A 14291-nucleotide genomic window follows, 5' to 3' on the forward strand; every position below is an offset into this window, starting at 1 on the left:
TTGAACCGTTGCACCTGTAGCTGTTTTGCAACCTTATCAGCATCCCTTTGGATTTGTAATTTTGTCGAGGAAAAGGAATAACAATGTATCATATTGCTTATCTGCTAATCACTCGTATCATTGAAGCAATGCAAATAACATTTCTGGTTCTGTTGTTTTTTATGGCTTGAGTGACAAAATTTGGAGCTGCGTCTGGCAGGAAGGTGTCAACTAACAGCTTCATTGTTTTGCTTCTCCTGCAGAGTCGGTGCTGCTTTGACATGGTTCTATTAACACGCACTACCAGAGAATGCCTCAAGAGAAGCTGTGCAAAATCTGGGGGAAATACTAAGTGAAGTATCGGAGACACAAAACTGTTTCTCAACGTGTTATAAAAGGTGGATCTACTGCAGGTACATAAAACAAGTGACAGGCTGACAGCAAAGTAACAGGCTAACAGCTAGCTGTACATGAGACAATATATATTTTTACATTCTCTGCTTGGCAGATTCGAAAGCTAGTCTTCCCCTCAAGTCCGGCATCTGTTCACTGTTTCTACAATCCGAGGTGTTCTTACACGGAGCGAGTGATGCTCCAGAGAGGTAAATGACCAATTGTAACAACAATCCTCCTTACTTGCGTGTTCTCTTCACCTCCTGGAGCTTTCCCAGCACGGTCACGACCTGGTCCATGTCCGGCCTGCACCGCGCGTCCATCGACAAGCATTGCATCGCAAGCGCCGCGGCCTTCTGTGCTGCGGGAAGCGAGTATTGTGATCCCAGACGCTGGTCCAGGACATGGATGACTCTCCTCTTGCTGTTGATGTAAGGTCTTGCCCACTCCACCAGATTGTGCTGTCCAGGCGGGCGGTTCTTATCCAGTGCACGCTGCCCGGTCAGCAACTCCAGAAGAACAACACCATAGGTGTATACGTCGCTCTTCGCGGTCAAATGGCCTGCATATAATGTGGAGGAAAATCATGTAAGTTCCCATCAATCATATGTATACAGCCCATCGCTGACTCTTACCTTTGCAACATGTGCACAATTTAGACTAGAAACAAGTGAGGCAATTTAATTATGGTGATCAGAAGAGTTTGATTGTTCACTTGACTGCATCAAAGATGTTATTAACTAGCCACAATCAGTCATACACATGTAAATCATCCTTGACTTTTGATGATAACAACATGTGCATAATTTTAAATTAACAAACTTGATGGGACAGGTTATAATGATCAGAAGAATTTGTGTGCTAGCTTGAGGAGGAACAAAGATGTAATTACCAACCAACCACAGTAACCTGATTTTAAGACAGTTAGTGCATGAGAGCTGCTGAGTATCTAGTCATCCTTTTGTGCACTAACCAAAGGTGTGGAAAGCATAAAGTACTGTCTCAAATGTTCAACTAGCATGATGGTTTGCCTCGACGTTTGCCCTTTTACAGGGTGTCCTACATCATCCACCACAATCATTTTAAGACTTTTTAGGTATTTTAATCATAAGCATCACATGAATGGAACAACAATCGTCAATCTTAAATGGATTGTTCAGACATGCTTTGCTTCTTGGCTCTTGCCTGGTGGGACACTTCGCTGCTAAATGATTCTTTTATACCCCCTCACTGCTATAGAGAATCTCATTCCTTATAAACAAAGGGCACATCTAAGCACAACAAAGGACAGTGTCATACAAAACTAAGTGAATCCAACAGATACGCCATGTACTAGCGTGAGCTGCTTATCTGTATCTTAAAAGAAGGAATGGCATGGACGCCATGAAGTATCAATGTCTTGCTACGAAGATTTTTTTCCTTCGATCCTGTTATCAGTGTACGAAACTACGAAAACTGTGACTTGCCAGCAATGTTATCTTGAACATATCAATCGCAGTCAATGAATGCCCCCTTTCATCCATGTCACTAAGATGCATGAACATATAGTAGGAAACATCATGCTTGTAACTGATGGCTGGTAAGGCATGTTAGAAAGATTACCTGTCGCGAGATATTCTGGGGCAGCATATCCTTGAGTGCCCATGACCCTAGTAGAAACATGACTTTTGTCACCACTCGGGCCATCTTTCGCCAAGCCAAAATCTGAGAGTTTTGCATTATATTCCTGTATGCAGTAACAAAAGCAAATCTTTAGACCAAAGCTCATTGTACTTCCACCTTAGCGTATACACACAAGAGACTGAATTTGCATGCCCACCGAGTCAAGAAGGACATTGGAGGTCTTGAAATCACGGTATATAACTTTAGCTTCATCGCTGTGCAGGAAAGCAAGTCCCCTGGCGGCCTCGAGAGCAACTTTCATCCGTAAATTCCATGAGAGGGGCTGGAAATGTTGAGACCCTGCAGCACCATTGCATTGTCAGTTTGTCACTCACCCATTTCCAGCAGCAGGGATGAGAACATCAACAAGATAATTTGAAGGGAACTCACTCCTGAAAAGGTGGTGCTCCAAGCTGCCCCTGGGCATGAACTCGTAGACGAGAAGCCGCTGCTCGTCCTCCAAGCAGTACCCGATGAGCTTCACAAGGTTGGGGTGTGATAGCTGCCCCAGGTAATTGACCTCAGCCTACAAGTGCAATAATAAATTAAAACCACCTACTGAATCCCCAGTCCAAGCAAGAAGTGGAACAAGGTGATTAGTTACCAACCAGCCATTCCTTGTGCCCCTGGAAGCTGTCCAGCTTGAGCTTCTTGACAGCGACGATCATCCCGGTGCCGGGCTTGACGGGCGCAAACGTGCGCTCGTCCATCCACCCCTTGAACACGGAGCCGAATCCGCCCTCCCCCAGCAGGCTGTCCAGCCGGAAGTTCCTGGTGGAGCCTTTGAGCTCGCTGTAGGTGAACTTTCGGAGATTGGTCGACTGCAAGATCTCCTTCTCGGTGCGAGGAGTCGGCGGCACCGAGAAGGAACCCTTGGAACCGAAGGTGCTGCTGCTGCTGTCGGTCGCATTGCTGCTGCTGCTCTTGGAGTTGTTGCCTGGATTGCAAAGCAAGCGCTCAAGTTACTTGCGTAACAAAACTCACATTATCTCCAGCTACCATACCATTATGGGAGCAAATTAATCCTAGTACGAAGTACTTGTTTGTTTGGACAAGCCATACGCGCCTTCAATTTTGCTTACTATGTTCCATCCACGAAATCCCTAAGCGTAACACTAAACTGTTCTCCTTTTAGATACAAAACCAAGTAAACCAAGTTGGGTTCTTCATCCCAACAGTGCAACGGAAAGAAAAGGAGAAATTTGAGAAACGCTCGTTCCTTCCTCTGAAGAATTAACAGGGGCAAAACACAGCCAAGAAGCAGAGCACACAAGCTATCTTAGAGTTAGACCGGAACGGGGACTGGAACCCTGATGCAACCAAGAACCATAGCATAGCAAAGCGGAGTTGAGTTGAGTGGTACCTGTGGAGTTGGGGGCACTGAAGGAGGGGTTGATCTCGGCGTTCCCCTGCACGCCGGCGCAGTTCCCCATCAGGAAGGAGCAACAACAATACCGGCCAGTCCAACCCCGAGGCACAAGATTTGGTCTTCGATAGTTTTTAGCTAGAACTGGTTGCTTCGTGTGCCGGTGTCATTCCTTCCCTGCTCTGCCTGCCTGCTAGCTAAGGTTGGAAGATCTATCATTGCTGCCTGCGAGCGAGGGTGGTACTGGTATGGTGGGAGAGGGGCAGCCGTGGCGTGGGGTCACTCGCCTCCCTCATTAATGAAGAGAAAGCCTTTTCTTCTCCTCTCTGCGTCCATGTGATTCAGCTGTTTGGCTTTTTGGCTGTTTTCTTTGGGTTTTCATGCATGCCCACCGTTGTTTGCGGCGAAACCAGACCGGGGTGGACTGAACTTCCATGCCACAAAGGGGGAATGCCTTTTAGGCCATCTCTAGAGCGGTTCGATCTATTTCGAGCTTCAAAATATGTTTGTTTTGGTTTGTTTGGAGCAGCGAACATAAATTTACTTTTATCCTCCCTCTTAGTACTTGTTTGGGTCGGGGGCAGACCGAACGGCGAGACCCATTTTTAAAATATACTTTTGTATATATTGATAACTGAATTTGTATGGAAGAAATTAAATAAAAATGATATTAAAAGTAGATAGATAAAAATCTAGGGTTTGTGGTTGTCGCCGCCTACTCGTGGTATTCGCTAGTGAGGTTGACGTACTCAAACACGGACCACGGGACCATCGACGACAATGGAGCTAGGGTTGTAGCCGTTGGAGTTGGCCGGCGCAGGAGCTGGCCACTGCCTCTATGGCTCTATGGCGCTGGCCACTGGTCCCATGATGACGATGGAGGGGCTGGTGTAGGTTCTGGAGGGGCTGGTGCAAGCGTCCATTGTGGAGTCCTCGCCAGCGTTGCAGGGTAGGCACCGACATTGAGGCGACGCAAAAGGCCACCGCCCGTTAGTATTGGCATGCGCACAGAAGGTGAGGCGGACCATTGATAATAGCCGAGAAGACCAGCGGTAGCAAAAGACGATGCGGGCGGGCATACGTAACTAGGCGGGCCAGGGGCAGAAGTGGGAGGACACACGACCACGGCGCACGATATATTTGTGTCTGGCCGCTAGAGATGCCATTAGTTTGTTCAATTTTGTAGTCCACGCATAGTTTCCACCACTGCTTGGTCTATTTAGCACCTGTATTTTTGAATTAGCACGTGTACATCACACCTGATAAACCATATCACTGTCAATTTGTCACAGGACTCCTATTGGACGTTTCGATGGCAGTCATTGTTCCCCGTTCAACATTTCAACGGGATGTGATCATCCATCCTAACGTTTCTGTCTCTTGTTAGTAAGTAAAAGCACGCGATAGAGATCGCAGGGCCGACCTGCCGTACGCCGGGCAACAACATGCCAAGGTGCGTACGTATCACATCAACGGATAACGGTGGCTGATTCCCACCCATAAATTTGCAGCGACTTTGAGTTTACCCATGGAAGGTTCTACGCATGTTCATTCCTCCCTACATGCATGCTTTGGTGAAAGTCATCATAAGGGAAAGCACATGCACGGAGGTACACTGAAGCGCACGCAAGCTGCATACCCCTGGATTGTTTAGCATTGGGAAATCTGGAAACAGAAGAATCGGTTGGGAATTTGGCGCGCCCCTTTCAGCGGCGCGCTGGAGGAAGTCCATTTGTTGGTCCAGCAGCTAGCGTAGCTCGCACAGTCGCACTGCTACAGGATTGACTCCGGCACTCGATCCGAGCTTTGCTGGCTATTTTGATGGCGAAAGAAACGTGCCTGTTTTTGTAGTCCGTACTCGTACGTTGTGTATGTGTCGTCTCCTAGCTCGAGCTACGCTTTCCGGTTTGTTACCACATGGCTTTTTATAGCCTCTCACGAAGTCACGATTGATCCCAGCTCGGAAAGGCAAGCTAGGTGTACGTCTCTTGATTTGGTACGAAACCATAATATCGTCCTGTACTCGTGTGAAAGCTTTTAAATTCACATGCATGCTTAAGTATTTTATACGTCTCTTCTGTGTGTAAGTATTAGTATCGATTATACGAGGAGCTGAATGTTTAAATATTTTATTCTCTCAAATTAGATGTCACTATTTAATTATCTATGCACTAAATAAACTAAATAAACAAGGATGATTGCTTTGGAGAGATTTAAAGCTAAAAGTAAAAAAAGTGCAAGAAAGTAAATATGCAAGAAACTAAATGTGCAAGAAAGTAAAAAAAAATTAAAGAGAAAGCTTAATCCTCTATGCAGCAAGGACGGACTTACATGTACTTATGTGAGACAAATATTTCCGAGGCGGGCATAGACTTCATGGCATAGAGATTTCTACAATATTATGGTAAACATCTTGTCAAATTTTATTCTTTTTGGTCGGATCCTAAAATAGGTGCAACCATAAACATGTGCAAACACACCCCTAATGATTGGTTCCTAAACCATTTACACGAACCAGCTAGGGAATCATTAAGACATAAATGCTCAACCATTTCTTTAAGTTCTAAGCTCTCCAATAATATAAACCCCCTTAATGCAACTCTAAAGATCTGGATAAGGTTTCTACCATCTCTTGCTATCCATACCCACTTTCATTACATTAAGGTGCATCCCTATGAGTTCATAAAGGTGAAGTAACGTAGAGTCTATGTTCACATATTACCGTCATAGAACCACATCAAAGCATAAAACTTAACTAAATAGTCATAGATACAACATAGAAATTATAACCAATTCATCATATGCCCTTAGAAACATGGGGAACTACTCATAATGGGGAGACATGACAAATATCAGAGGCATGAAGGAGTTGTTGATGAAAAGGTGCAACCCAAGGTGGAGATGTTGATGGTGATAGAGATGGAGAGTAGAAGCCCAGCGCCGACTATGGGAGGTGGCTACCAAGAGGAGGAATTTTCGTCACTTTGGCTTGGTGGCTCAGAAAGTAGGGTTTCCCCATCTAGGCCATGTGATTCATGCCCTTTTATTTAAGGGCTCATGGAAACCTCTAGAACCTTCTTGTTGACTCCTCTTTGTCACCACAAGTCCATAAAACTGTGGCTTAGCGAAATAGATCATATATGGCAAGAGGGTGTCAAACACGTCACCAACATATAGAATCCTGAAACTGCTTATGGAATCTTCAGTAAAAACTCTCCCTAGGGCGCATGCGAACTCCGTTTCAAACATAACTTATATAAAAAATATCGCTAGGAAATTTACCACAAGTTTTTCAATTTTGTTATTTTAAATTAACTTCATCTTCAAGGGTCCATGGGAATATCTTTAAAGTCTGTTCCACTAAGACAGATTCGAGCAAACTCCAAATTTGACTTCAATAATGACTCATTTCTATATTTCTGTAATTTTCTACAAAACCAAGCGTAAAATAAGAAATTGTGCACTTTTGAAAATATTAGTAGGTTTTCCCAATAAATATAACAAAGTGGCTAAATATTAAGGATTTTTAACAAAATGAACTATAAAGAACATGTATCCATTTTACATGTATCAGAGACGCAGCAAATCAGGGTTGGAGGTGAGGTATGGTAGATGGCGCGGGTAGAGAGGTTGGAGGTTTCATCCTTTTTGGAGCCTGTAAATATCCCCCACCTCCCCCCTCCCGCCCGTCCCGCCTGCACAAATGCAAGATATACTACCGCGGGATGGCTGATAAGGTGGTCTGTATTTCGTTTTAACTAGAAAAATAATGCAAAGAAGTTATAAGGAGTGTGTTAGAGTTTCTATTTGCAAATCTAGGAGACCCCTTATAACCGGTCAAACCCTTAAAATAACCGACTTGTAAGGTTTTGGTAAAAAAAGAAAAGGCCAACCATCTGTATAACTCGATAGGGCACCATCAGTTTGCATCTCGGATCTTTATATTCGCAGTCTTGTAGGCCATTTCGATAGGGTCCTATAAGCTGGTCAACGGTCGGTGGAAGAGAAGTTTCAACCCAACTTTCACCGTACCGGCGCCGGGTCCCCAGAATCCAGCCAAATTCCGCAAGAGTTGGTGGAATAGGAGCACACAAGCGGTCTCGATTAGTCCTCCGTTTGAACCTAGCAGTTGAACTGACCCAAAACAACAAAAATTATGCTCGTCGGGAGCAAATAGGGGCCAGCAGGAAGGTGGCATGGGGCAGTGATGGCTCCCAAGAGCAGGAGATTGATACATTGCAAACGTATCTATAATTTTTGATGCTCCATGCTTGTTTTACACCAATTTCTATATGTTTTGTTTACACTTTGTGGTACTTTTATGCATTTTCCGATAAGATGCCACAGTATCAGTTCCTGTTTTCTGCTATTTTGTATTTCAGAAAAGTTGTACAGGAAATATTCTCGGAATTGGACGAAACAAAAGCTGAAGTTCCTATTTTACTGTAACGAAGACGAAGTCCAGAGGAGAGACGGAGCCGAGCTAGGAGGTGGCCACACCACCCCTAGGCGTGGCCCAACCCCTGGCCGTGCCTAGGCATGGTGTGGGCCCCACAGGCGCCCACCGACCTCGCCCTTCCGCCTATAAGTTGCCTCCTGACGCGAAAGCCCTAAATAATCCAGTCTCCGTCCATGAAAAGTTTTGTAGCTCCGCCGCCATCAAAGACAAGTTTCGGGGGACAAAAGTCTTTGTTCCGGTACCCTGCCGGGACAGGGAATTGCCCCCGGAGCAATCTCCATCGACTCCACCGCCATCTTCATCGCCGTTGTTGACTCCCATGATGAGGAGGGAGTAGTTCTCCCCCGAGGCTGAGGGCTTTACCGGTAGCTATGTGGTCTATCTCTCTCTCTCTCCCATTTTATGATCTTTATGTGATCATGAGCTTTGTAATCTAGTTGAATAAGTAGATGTTATTCTTAAACTATTATGCTACTCAAGTGGTTTTATTATGTGATCTCCGGAGACACCTTGTCCCACGGTGTGAAGGTGACAATGTGCATACCGTGTGTGTCTCTTAAGCTTAATTTACAGAAATACTTATGAATTGTGGCGTCTTGTTAGTACTATCTTTGTATGCTCAAAGTGATAGCGTGGGGCGCCCTTAGATTTGAAACGCGAACTTTAAGGAGTACTTATGCATCCCTATGCGGTGAATTTGTGTCCGTTATCCAACCGGAGAGTGGTCCAGATTAGCATAGTGAAGACATGATATTTATGTATTCAATTATGATATCATTGTTGAGAGTGTCCACTAGTGAAAGTATGATCCCTAGGCCTTGTTTCCAAGCATTGAAACACCGTTTACAACCAGTTCTGCTACATGTTTGTTTGCAACCATTTTTATTTCAGATTGCAATTACCACTCATAATCATTCATATTACTTGTATTTCACTATCTCTTCGCTGAACTAGTGCAGCTATACACCTGAAAAGTGTATTGGGTGTGTTGGGGACAAAAGAGATTTTTTGTATCGTAATTGCAGGGTTGCTTGAGAGGGACTGCACTTGGAGGCCCAACACTGTCTACAAGAATAGAAGCGTGCATAGACATCGAGCTCTTTTCTAGCGCCGTTGCCGAGGAGGTAAGGTAAAAGGTACTCACATACTCTGGCTAATAAGCTATCTTCTAGTACTGTTGCTGGTGCATGAGTGCTCGAAGTTATTTCCTTTAGATTTTGCATTTATATCTTTTTGTTTCTTGTTTTTATTTTCACTAGTGGTTTAATGGAAAACAACAACAAATTTAGAGATCTTTATAGTATTTATATTGAGTTAGGACATGAGGTGTTTGAAGAGAAAATTAAAAAACCTATGAAACTTCATTTGCATGCTAATAGCAATATTATTAGTATGAATTCTTTGAACACCATTATTGCTAATACTATGGAAAAGTCTAAGCTTGGGGAAGCTTGTTTTTATGATCTTTTTAGTCTCCCAACTTAAGAGGAGAAAATTTGCCCTCATGATATTTTATCTCCCATACGTGATAATTCGAATGATGCTTGTGATATAATCAACCTACTGAAAGTATTCCTTTCAAAATACATATGGAAATTGTTGAAAAGATCATGGATGAACGTTATGCAGGGGATGGAACAGTCCATCCAAGTGATCACTTGTTGAAACTTAAAGAACTTTGTGAGTTGTTTGAAGTTGCAGATTTATCAAGAGAAGACGACATGAAGAAATTATTTCCATTGTCACTTAAGGACAAAGCAAGGGAGTGGTATCAACTACTAGATGATCCTCATCATTCGGAGTGGAAGGCTTGAATCGCTCTTTTACTTTAAATTTTATCCTCCTCATGAAATGCATTTAGATAGGAATTATATTTATAAGTTTTATCCTCGTGATGGAGAAAGTATTGCCCAGGCGTGGGGGAGATTGAAGTCACTAATGCTCAAATATCCCATTCATGAGCTCCCCAGTACAAGGACTATCTAGATGCTTGTTTAGAGGGATCTTTCACAAGTAAGGAGGTTGAAGATAAGTGGGATATTCTTGAAAAAATTCAAAGCAATACCAAAGATTGGGATAACGATAAAGGTAAAGAATCAGGTATAAACTATGAGTATGATTGCATTAAGTCTTTCGCTGAAACTGCTGATTTTCAAGAGCTTAGTGCTAAATATGGTCTTGATCCTCAAATTATTGTTGATTGCTGTAGATCCTTTGCTTCTCATATTAATGTTCCTAAAGGAATTTAGGACATATATCATGAACCTTTTAAAGACACTTGCATGAAAAGTGAAACTATTATTAATGATTGCAATACACATGCTCAAACTTCTGAAAGTACTATTTCTTATAAGCATGTTAATTTTTGTGGAGCACTTAGACCTTGTGAAAATAATCAAATCGAAGAAGAATATTGTATCCATCACAGGAATGAAAAAACTAGAATGTGGGATAGGCTTTAAATGATCTTGGTGAAAAAGTTTGTGCCCTCTATCCTTTTGTTTGTGAACTTTGATATGTGATAATAGCCTTTCGAATCAAATGAGTACTGCAAGTTTGTATTGTGATGACATGATCACTCCTAATCAGCATGATGAATTTACATTATTTTTGGGGTATGAAGAGTTATCAAGGAAACTTCTTTGGTAGATATAAGTGCTTTTGATATGAATAGCATCCTGCATGGATGTCATCTTTATTGTGTTGATAATTGCCTCGCAAATACTTACATACGAAATATTGTAAAATATGAAACTTTACCAAAAGAGGGGATTTAGTGACTAGGTGTATACGTGAGCACCCTCTAGATGCCATACGATCTGCATTGAGATCTGGTTCTCGTCAATTGGATATGTTGCCTTGACATTGTGTTATCCATCGCTAAGCATAATTGGTGTGGGTCCTACATGATTAGAAAGTGCATCTGACTCACTATTTGAATTCAAAAAGGTGGGTCCTACATGATTTGGAAGTGTTGTTAGTGCTGATATGGTTTGCTAACCCAACAATGATGGTAACAGTGGATTGCTAGATGTGACACGTGTCAACCAATGGATGCGTGCTCACGTATACACCCGGTCACCAGGCTTCTTTTTTTACCAAAATATGACATAGCTAATATGTATTTTGTTCCTATTAATGAAAAGGAGGAATCCTCCAAAGTTTCTTATGTTGTTTCTGACAATAAACCAGGGTATGTGGAGAAGCTTCCTTTCAAGCTTCTCCCTCTTAAGGAGAAGAAGAAGAAGAATAAGAAGAAGAAGAAGAAGAGGACGAGGAGGAGTAAAATGAAAGAGGAAACAATATCTTCCCCTAAACATGTTGCTCTTATTATAGTTTTTGTTGATGAGTTTGAACTCGATGGTGTTCCTATGCTTGTTACCTATAGTAGTGATCATGGTTGGGAAAAGCACACTAATTTTGATATCGACAATCTTTTTGGTACCAATTCTGAAAATGATGATGTTAATAATTGTTGTACTATTATTACTATCCATGTTCCGGCCTTCCAATGATGATATGTTTACAAATGAACACACTTTGGAAGATAACTGCTCTATTGCTTATGATGATACTATACCTCCAATATATAATGATTAAAATGATCAATATGATATTTTCAGTCCACCTACTATTGAGGAGAAAATTAATTATGATTACAATATGCCTCCTGTATTTGATGATTATGGTGATGGGAATAATAATGATAGCTATTTTATTGAATTTGCTCCCACTACAATTAATAAGAATGACTATGCTTATGTGGGGATTAATAATTATTTTACGCATATGGCTCATGATAAGAATGTTTTATGTAATATTTATATTATTAATTTTATTCATGATGCTACTGAAAGTTATGATGAGAGAGGGAAACATGGTTTTATGTATCTCAACAATATTAAGTTTCACCTTTTTATGTTGAAAATTTTGAAGTTGCACTTGTTTTGATTTCCTATGCTTGTTGCTTTGTGCTTCCATGACTTGTTTCTTTACAAGATTATTTTCATAGGAAGTGAGTTAGACTTAAATTTGTTTTATATTTGCTTGTTGATGCTCTCTTTTACTTCAATTCATATTTCTTATGTGAGCATTTTCTCAAACTACTACGCCTAGATAAAGGTGTTAAAGAAAAACACTCTTGGGAGATAATCCATGTTTTTTTGATGTAATTTTTTATTTTGTTGAGTCTTGGAAGTTTTTACCTCTGTAACAACCTCTCCTTATCCTTTTTATTTTATTTTATTTTTGTGCCTAGAATAGCCTCTAATAGGAAGAAAGTAAGATTTGGGAAAGTTGCTGTCGTGAAACAAATTATGTGCTGTCACAAAAAAATAGTATTCCCAGACGGAACGTCATATTGATCTGATAATTTTTTAGCGTATGCCCCAGGTTATTATCTAACTTTCATTAGATTTGCACTTTTTAATTTGAGCAACAGAGGATTTTCTAAAAAAATGATCTTTACCTGTTGTTCTGCTTTGACAGATTTCTGCCACTATTTGCATTTGTCTCTTAATCATTTTCTTTTTGAGTTCTTTTCAGAGAAAGAGCTTTTAAAAGGAGTTGGTACAGTAGCTAATGTTTTAATGGATGTTTGACTTATGTTAAAACTGAACCAAAGTGGATTTGTTATTTTGATTGCACTAATGCTGCTAATGAAAATTGTGTGAAGTTTTGTATGAAGGAAGTTTTCAAGTGTAGGGAGAGAAGAATGATGTAATGAGATGAAAAATGGACAAAAACTCAAGATTTGGGATGCCCATGTCACCCCAAGAAATATCCAAGAGGTACAAGCGTAAAATGCATACATGAACTTTGTACTTTATCATATTGAATTCCCACATATTTGCAACATATATGATGATAATACCATATTTTACATCGATTTATGGGGATTTACCAATGATCCCCTTTATTTGATTTATAACCCCGCAGAACAGGAAAACCCTGTTTCGCGTATTTTTCACTTTCAAAGACTTATACGGAGTCAAATTGACCTGGGATTTTTGGAGCATCATTTTTTCGTCGGGAGGAACACAATGGACTTTTGAAGCACACCTAGAGACGCCCGAGGGCCGAACGAGGCTAGGCGGTGCGGCCCAGAAGTCTGGCCGCGCCACCCACCTCCATTCGCTCCTCAATCGTCTGATTGCCCTGATTCTTTCGCCCACCGACATATTTTTCCCTAAAACGATTACATATATGACCCCGAAGAGTTTTCGGGAGGAGAGCACCACAGAAAGACAGAAAAACCAAAACGGAGGCAGCTGCAGAGAAGATTGGAGGAGGAAACTTCGCCGGGATCACCGCCGGAGGGATCTCCACCTTCTCCAACATCTTCATCATCATCACCATGACTAAGAGGGAGTAGTCCACCTCTGGACTACGGGTTTGTGGAAGTAGTTTGATCTATTTCTCTCATGTTCTTCATAGTACTTAGTACCATATAAGCTGCCTATCATGATTATGGTCATATTTGTAATACTTATGTGGTGGATCCTTGTTCTATGATTTTGTTCTATGAGATCTGATCTTATTATATTTGTGATATGTGTTGATAGATGCATATTATGTACCCCGTTCTTAAGTTTATTTTCTGATCCAACATCTATGCAAGAGCGTGTGTGAGGTGATGTGTGTGTTAGATGGAGTAGCAAGGTTCTAGTAATTGGATAGTGACAATATGTTCAAGATTTATTATGGCTTTGCCTTTCTTTTGCTAACTCACTAGGGATAAAGTGAATGCATGTGCTATGTTCGTCATGTGAAAGTAATGATGATCTTGTTTGTTCAAGGTAGCATATTTGAAATTCAGACTTAATGTCAAAGTACTTATTGCTATGCTCTGTTAATTCTTAATACAATATTTATGAAGTTTCATTCTTGTCGAGCATAAGAGAGGTGTGTTGAATCATCTCTATGTTAGGACGTGATATCCGTATTAATTCTGATCTTACATAAAATATGATTTGCACCTTCATATCGCATTGATGAATTTTTTTTTTCTACCACAACCTTACGAGAGAATAGTCAAGTGAACCCATGAACCCCGGCCCACTTTTTATCATAAGAAACACCTTTATATTGCATTTACATTGTTTTCTATTTGCTGCACTATTTTATTCCGAAAATACAAAAATATTTACTTTTCTTATTTGAATCCAAAACAATAAAAACAATCAATCTCTTTATATTTTTTACTTAGTTGCTTTATCTAGTTTAGTTTACTACTTGTTTTATTACTACATGTGTTATTTACTTACGCAAAACCTTATGCTTGACAACCAAACGGGAACACAAGGCATTTACTTACCTGCAGGATTGCTTGAAGAAGAGAGAAGAGGATACTTTTCCATCCAGTTCCCCGAGAGTTCGATACAAACCCTCGAGCGAGTCACCCTTGTGGGGAAGATACTTCTTTGATACAGC

The 14291-nt window shown here is 41.2% G+C and overlaps 1 protein-coding gene across 1 annotated transcript; it reads right to left on the minus strand.

Annotated features, from left to right (window-relative positions):
- Nucleotides 1-332: 332 nt before the first annotated feature.
- On the minus strand, nt 333-3722 carry LOC124702256 (receptor-like cytoplasmic kinase 176). The gene is made up of 6 exons (XM_047234383.1): nt 3398-3722; nt 2643-2971; nt 2425-2560; nt 2192-2334; nt 1975-2098; nt 333-934 (listed from the first exon to the last, which is right to left on the minus strand). The coding sequence occupies exons 1-6, from the start codon at nt 3465-3467 to the stop codon at nt 612-614; spliced, it is 1125 nt and encodes a 374-aa protein (XP_047090339.1). The 5' UTR covers nt 3468-3722; the 3' UTR covers nt 333-611.
- Nucleotides 3723-14291: the final 10569 nt, after the last annotated feature.

Source organism: Lolium rigidum, chromosome 3 (genome assembly GCF_022539505.1).
Source record: "Lolium rigidum isolate FL_2022 chromosome 3, APGP_CSIRO_Lrig_0.1, whole genome shotgun sequence".
NCBI lineage: Eukaryota > Viridiplantae > Streptophyta > Magnoliopsida > Poales > Poaceae > Lolium > Lolium rigidum.